The 7,902-nt window shown below is 39.6% G+C and overlaps 1 protein-coding gene and 1 non-coding gene across 2 annotated transcripts; one reads left to right on the forward strand and one right to left on the reverse strand.

The window, feature by feature from the left end:
- Positions 1–5,861: 5,861 nt before the first annotated feature.
- LOC121253757 lies at positions 5,862–5,968 on the reverse strand. The gene has a single exon (XR_005938476.1). It is a non-coding gene; the product is annotated as a small nucleolar RNA R71 (small nucleolar RNA).
- Positions 5,969–6,543: 575 nt separating this feature from the next.
- Positions 6,544–7,672, forward strand: LOC121253240. Its single transcript, XM_041153228.1, has one exon. It carries the CDS (start codon positions 6,544–6,546, stop codon positions 7,288–7,290), a length of 747 nt encoding a protein of 248 aa, XP_041009162.1. The 3' UTR covers positions 7,291–7,672.
- Positions 7,673–7,902: the final 230 nt, after the last annotated feature.

Consider the following 7,902-nt stretch of genomic DNA (forward strand, 5'->3'; position numbering starts at 1 on the left):
CAATGCACAAACGACGCAAGGCAGGGAGCCCCAACCTGTCAATCTTTAAAATCCCTTTTAGTCGATGAGGAATAGTGCTGAAAACCACCCATGTCCCAGAATCATGCTCGGAAGCCAACCTCGCTAAGGAATCTGCCCCTACGTTACACTCACGATATACATGCCTAACCTTATGCCTTAAGCTTGAAAGCATCTATATTATTTCCTCCCAAAAGTCTTCCAGATACCAAATACCACAGCGCTTCTTCTCCAGCCAATTAACAATTAAGAGAAAATCAAGCTCCACTTTTATTTGTTGTAATCCCAACTCCAAACAATGCTACAAACCATAATAGAGGGCTAAAATTTCCACCATATTATCATATGGATCATTTCTTGAGTCAGGGCAATATTTTCATAAATGCTTCTACCGGGTAAAAAAGCCCCCTGCTCAGGTGAGACAATTTTACTTAGAATAGGAGATAACCTGCAAACCAGATTTTAGAAAACACCTTATAAATTACTGAACATAAGCTTATTGGGCGAAATTTATAAAATATCTCTAACCGCCTCCACCACATCCGCTTCCACGACATCCCAACACGATCTATAAAATTCAAATCCAAAACCATCCAGACTAGGACTACTATCAACTGGAATTGAAAATATAAGCATGCTATGAAGTTGTTGACTCAATCCTCTTTATGGGTCAATTTTTTCAAACCTAAGTATATTAAAGACAAGCATGTTACGCTGGTTTGTCCTCAGAATGGCTCTGTTTTTTGGCGCCGTGTGGTGTCCATGATTTCGAAAATTTTAAATCAGTCTACCTGGAGGTTATGGGAAGGGCAGGTTTCTTTTTGGAGGGATCCATGGTTGAAGTTGGGTGCTCTGGTGGAGTCATGTACCATAACTGCGCAGCCTGAGTTGAAGGTGAGGGAGTGCAGGCTTGAAGATGGTTGGGATGTGGACTTTATTAGAGCATTGATGGGTGATAACAAAATGGAAGAAATTTTGGGCTGTCTTTGTGCGCACAAGGCAGGAACATATTTATTTATCTAGAAACCGAACCTGAGTGGTGATTTTACGTCTAAATCAGCTTGAGATTGTATTCGAATCCGAGCCCCGAAGATTAGATGGTCTAATTGGATATGGCACTCGACATTGCCTAAGAAATATTCGGTTATTTTGTGGAAGGCAATGCATTTTGCTCTTAGTGTTGATGCCCGTGTAAGCCATTGAAAGCACTTGTTCATCACCAAAATGAAATTTCTTACTAGCTTTTAGCCGCAAGCCCACCCAAGCAATGACCGCCTTAATAAACAACCATAAGGACTCCACCGAGTTCGCTCTACCTTCGATACGCGCCTTGCATCTCCAAACCCACAGCTACCATGTTATAATGATGGGAACAAGGCCGAATAAACTACCTCTTTTAGTAGAGTAACTAGCTCTTAGGAACCAACATTCCATTTTGTCTTTCCATGGCCTATGCGGATCAAAAGGAACGCCTAGGTAGGAGGATGCACGACGCCAAATTTCAGCTGCAACCATACCTTTAGCAAGTACATGGTCTTGGTCCTCTAAACTCCCCGTAGAACAACATTAATGGCATCCTTAACCTCTTAGATCGAAGAGAGGTGTAGGAGAGAACTATTATCCTCCTCCACAACAATATTCTCCATAGACAAAGACAAATTAGGGAGATCTCTACGAGGTCTGGCACAAAGAAAATTACTAAAGTAATCCATGGCTCCAAATGAATGGCTTCGGGAGTATCCAAGTGAGTACCATCCCTCAATCACATCTCCTACACAAAAGGCTTAGATAAAGACGTGAAAGACTTAAAAAATTGAGCCGAAGCCTCCCCATTCTCCACCCAACTAAGCTTAGCCTATTGTAATAATCTAGTTTCCTCTCATTGCAATCAAATAGCTAGCTCCTCCTTTGCAAATAATATCGCCGCCTCAACCTCCTCAGAAAAACTAGATTGTAGTTGGCATTCCAAGCGTTCAATTTCCCTCTCCAATGAATATTATGCTCCGTACGCCCGAAAACCCGAAGATTCCAATCTTTAAGAACCATTTTTAATTTTTTCAGCTTGCTTGCTAAACCAAATAAACTAGTAGTCCCCATTTGCACCTGCCATACATCTCTTACAACATCTTTAAAACCCTCATGGGAGACTCACATTTGTTGAAATTTGACGGAGGAGGGACCATATCGAGAGCCTGAACTCGACAACACAAACGACATTGGAGTGTGATCTGAAGTGGAGCGAGATAAAAACGACACAACCACATCAGGCCATAAAGAACTAGCCTCCGTATTTAACAAGCAACGGTCTAATTTCGACCAACTACACGCCAACCCCAGCTGTCCATAACACCACATAAATTTGCTCCCAACCGACTTCATCTCAGACAGTCCACACGAGTCAATAAATGCATTGAACTCATCCATAGCCACCCTTAACCGAGGTCGACCCCCACATCGCTCTGCGTCCTCCCTAATAATGTTAAAATCACCAAGACATAACCATGGGTCATCTTGCGGCATGTCCTGTTGCAGTAGCCTCCACAAATCCCGGCGGTCCATATGGTTACATTTCGCATAGACCACAGAGACAAACAACAGTTTAGAATCATACACAATAGAGACCGTAATGTGCTGATTACTTTCATTCATGACCGATACCTGTAAACCTTCTCCCCAAAGCTACCATAATTTACGTCCACTACGTTGATTAGAAAAACAACCATTAAACTTCAAAGAATTTTTCAACACTTCAAGCCCTCAACTCACTAGCAAATGGCTCCGCCAACATAACCAAATTCGATCGTGACTTCTTCACTAATTTACCTAACCTCCTCTGTGACGATCTCATCCCACGGATATTCCAAAAGAAAGGTTTGCACATCATAAATTTAAGTGAGAGGGTCTGCTAGGAACCCGAGTAGAGCTTCTAAGAAATCTCCCACCCCTAACAACATTTGTTTTTCCCGAGTACTCTCCCTCTGCAGGACAGTCCTTTGAACTGCTCAAATGCCCCCATATCATCACATTTAGGGTCAAAAAAACACTCTCCATGCAAAACCATCACATGCAATTCTGACATCTCCATAACAACATCATCAGCCACAGCCTGCTTGGCAAGGACCACCTGCTTAGTAAGAATTAGCATTACACTCTTTGGAACAGACACCTCATCCAACACCAAACAAACCCCCTTTGTCACCACATGGGCCAAAAGCACTGTACCTTCCAACACCCCTATAGAACCATGTCCAGACGCAGGGCCTTCCTGAGCCATCGCTACTTCATCCCTTAACACATCCACAGGCTCCACCACATCTATGGCATCAACCTCAGTAGCGTCCGTGATAAAGTGTCAAAAACTACATGATTAAGTTGCTAAAGTGAATGATTTGTTTAACCAAAATATGAATGAAGCACTTAATTATGTAGTAATTTTTAGTTCTTGACTCAATATTGAATTTTGATATTTTGCACTTGAAGGAGTTGTATTGTAATTAGTTCACACCAAAATTAATACTCCAAAAATTTTACTCCTCATATTTTATTTATGTTACAGGGCATTATGGAAAAAATATTAAAATACATGGGTATTCTTGGAAATACCCAACTTGCACAACAACATCAAAAGAAAAAAAACTCAACTCACGCACTCGGGAAATGTACTGCAAGGCAAAGAAAAACTCAACCCACGCAGATGCAAAACGCAGGGGCTTGAGGAGCTTCACTCACGGACAGCAGATGCACTCACGCGGGCAGACCAGCAGCTAAAACGCAAAGGGATAGACATGCAACGCTGCGTGGCTTCGATGCTGTACAGAACCTGGGCTGGATCGAGCAGCTCACATACGGTGCTGGGCTGGAGAGAAATGGGTGCTGAGCAGAAATGCACAGCAGCAAGGATGAAACGCACGAAGTGGAACGCGAGCGAGCTGGAGCAAAACGCACGCAGAGGAGACCACTCACGCGAACCTGGACCGCACGTCAAAACACACGAAAATGGATGCGAAATGGCATGGTGCTGGGCTGAGATGAAACGCGCAGCTGAGAAGGCTTAGACGCGAAACAGAGAGTATAAAAAGAAAAAGAAATTTTCATGCACCGTCTGTTTTTTTTGGAGTTTTCGTCTGTCTATTTTCTTCTTCAGCATATTTTTTCGGAGATATTTTTTCTTTCAGTTTTATTTCCTTCTGCTAGTTCTTCTTCTTCGGCTTTTAGTTTTCAACACATTTGGAGATTACAGTATTTTTATTTTGCAATTTTTGTTTAGTGCAGTAATTAGTGATGTTAGATTTTAATCTTCTTGAGCATTTTGTTAATCTAGAGATGATAGGCTAGATTTTTAGCTTGGGATTCAATGAGTAACTCATGACTACTTGGGGTTGGATTCTCTTCAATATTTAGTGCTTTTGATGATTAACTTGATGGATTATATTTCAATGTACATCTAGAAAAGATTAGAGTTCTTTGTTCTTGGTTTAGATCAATTGTAGACGTAAAGGCACAATTGATACTTAAACAAGTAACATGACTTTGATGTTTTTCTTTCACCTTTCTATGATTGTCATATAATTTGTCAAGTAGTTTTGTTAGAATAAAAATAGTGGTTCATTGCTATATCATCCGACCATGATTTTTAGGAATGAAAAAATGGTTGAGAGAAAATGAAATGAGAAGTAAATCCATCACCAAATTAGTGGGCAAAAATTGCATCCCAAGTGTTTGTTTAATTGCTTCTTACAAGTTTAAGTCAACTTCCGCACATTTTCTTTAAATCTCTTGATTCTTAGCAATTTTAGAAAAATAGATTCACTTTTATTTTCAGCTTTATTTATGCTTGAGCTTCCTGACAATTTCTCTCATGATTCATTCCACGCTCCCTTAGTAAATAGCCCCATTTAGGTGTTAATATTGTTAGCGGTTAATTTCTAAAACTTATTTTTCTTTTCTTATTATTTTTGTTCATAGCTAGCTCATTTAGTTTACTCCTTTCTTTCATTTTAAACTTTCGTGTCACTACAAACGGTAAAATGTGGTCTTGCGAAAATGAAATGTTTGCTAAATTCTCATTGTCCCTGTGAATTCGATCTTGAGATTTACCCTTGTATTACTTTGACAGCTTCTACGCTTGGAAGTCGAAATTAAAAGCTGATCAAGTTTTTGGCGCCGTTGCCGGGGACAACTGGTGTTTAGCAAAGCATTCTCATATTGTTGAGAAGACGTTTGTAGCGCTGTGAACCTCTTCACAGCTTGGGTGACATTTTTCTTAACTTTATTTTTCTTTATTTTTTGTTTTGTTTGCCTTGCATATTCTTTTATTTTCTGTTTTTGTTTGTATGACTGGTTGGACTAGGGACCAAACTTCTCGGTTGGTTAAAACAGAATCACAAGCATCTTTTACCTCAGGATCACTTTCTCTTGAGTCATCTTCTGACACTAATAGTACCATGGCTGAAAATGAGAATCATGATCGGGAAGTAGTGAATCAGAATAGTACACTTAGAGATTCTTTACAACCTGTCAGGACTAGTACACCCTCATGCATAATCTTACATTTGAATGCAAATGTCTTTAATTTCAAACCTGGAATGATTCCATTAATTCCACATTTTCATGGCATGGATTCCGAGAATCCGTACCTTCATATCAAAGAATTTGAAGAGGTTTGTTCTACATTCATGGACCGAACATGCACTGAAGAAGTTATTAGACTAAAGTTGTTTCCATTTTCCTTGAAAGATAAGGCTAAAACGTGGCTAAATGCATTAAGACCTAGATCTATAGGCACATGGCAGGAAATGCAAACTGAATTTTTGAAGAAATTTTTTCCAATACATAGGACAAATGCACTTAAAAGACAAATCATGAACTTTACCCAAAAAGATTCTGAAACTTTTTATCAAAGTTGGGAAAGGTTCAAGGATCTTTTAAATGCCTGTCCTCATCATGGTTATGAAAATTGGCGTTTGTTAAGTTTTTTTTTATGAAAGTTTGACACCTAAGATGCGCCAATTTGTACAAACCATGTGTAATGGAGAATTTTTTGACAAAGAGCCTGAGGAAGCATTTGAATATTTTGATTACCTTGCTGAAAATGCTCAATCTTGGGACACAACTGATGTGCATGATAGGTCAAGGCAAGTTGAGTCTGGTCATGGAAAATATATTTTGAAAGAAGATGATGATTTGCGTGCTAAATTGACCTTATTGTCTAGAAAAATGGAAGCTATGGAATTGAAAAAGGTAAATGAAGTGCATGCTGTCCATAAACATTAAGAGAAGTGTAGCATATGTGAGGATCATGGGCATTCAACTAATGAGTGTCCCACAATCCCCGCATTCAAAGAGTCATTGTTGGACCAATCTAATGCTGTAAATATGATACAAAAACTATATTCCGGTCCTTATTCTAATTCTTATAATCCAGGATGGAGAAACCACCCAAATTTTGGGTGGAGGAATGACCAGCAAGTAGCTCCAGCAGCCTTGGCTCCAGGACCCTCTCAACTCGCAATTCAAGCACCTCCAATGCAAAAGAAGGGACTTGAGGAGACGATGCATCAATTGTCAAACACCTTGCAGCATTTTATGCAAGGTCAAGCAACAATCAACAATCAAAACTCTCAAGCGATAAATGACATTCGGAGCACACTTACAAAGATGACTACGGCATGGAGCTCTCAAGAGAAAGGAAAACTTCCTGCACAACCTCAACCCAATCCACAAAGTCAGCCACCACAAGGAGCGGTTGAGAGTTCAAATGTGAGGCAAGTGAAGGCGGTCACTACTTTGAGAAATGGTAGGGTGGTGAACATTCCAACTCAAGGTTCAGACAAGGCTGGTAAGGTCTCTAAACTTGTACCAAATGAGGCTGAAAATGGTGAGTTTGAACAAAATGAAACTGAAACTGAAAAGATTTCATGTCCTGTACCTGCTCCTTTTCCTCAAAGATTGGTTCCTCTGCACAAAGACAAACACCAATCTGAAATTTTAGAAATATTCAAGCATGTTAGGATTAATATCCCTTTGTTGGATGCTATTCAACAAATTCCTACATATGCTAAGTTTCTAAAAGATTTGTGTACGGTTAAAAGAAAATTAAATGTGCAAAAGAAAGATTTTCTCACTGAGCAGGTCAGTGCCATAATTCAGAGCAATACCCCACCAAAATATAAAGACCCCCGGTTCACCAACAATTGCTTGTGTTATAGGAAGTTCAAAAATTGGTCAAGCATTGTTAGATCTAGGTTCAAGTGTGAATTTACTGCCTTATAATGTTTATGAGCAACTTGGTTTGGGGGAATTAAAACCAACTCCCATCATTTTACAACTAGCGGATAGGTCTATTAAAATGCCAAGAGGAGTTGTTGAGGATGTCTTGGTTCAAGTGGATAAATTCTTTTATCCCGTTGACTTTGTTGTGTTGGATGTTCACTTGACACCAAAATCTTCTTTTCAAGCACCTGTGATACTTGGGAGACCTTTTCTTGCTACTTCAAATGCATTAATAAATTGTAGGAGTGGTGTTTTAAAGCTGAGTTTTGGGAACATGACCCTTGAACTAAACATTTTCAATATTTGTAGGCAACCTCAAGACTTGGAAGATGTACAAGAAGTGAATTTGTTGGAAAGCATCCTTGAGGAGGAGATTTTTTTGGCATACCAGCCCACTAACCTGCTGTTTGAGTTAGAAAATTTTTGTGAACTCCTCGTTGATGACACCCCTATTGATATTTCTCATGTTTTTAATGCAGAAAATAAATTGGAGACTAAATGGAGGCCAAAGATTGAGCAACTCCCACTGTTGACAGTAAGTTTGAAGCCTTCAGCAAATGAAATCCCAACACTAGAGCTGAAGCCATTGCCAAATGACTTGAAATATGCATT

The sequence above is a fragment of the Juglans microcarpa x Juglans regia genome, chromosome 2S, assembly GCF_004785595.1.
Source record: "Juglans microcarpa x Juglans regia isolate MS1-56 chromosome 2S, Jm3101_v1.0, whole genome shotgun sequence".
Classification (NCBI taxonomy): domain Eukaryota; kingdom Viridiplantae; phylum Streptophyta; class Magnoliopsida; order Fagales; family Juglandaceae; genus Juglans; species Juglans microcarpa x Juglans regia.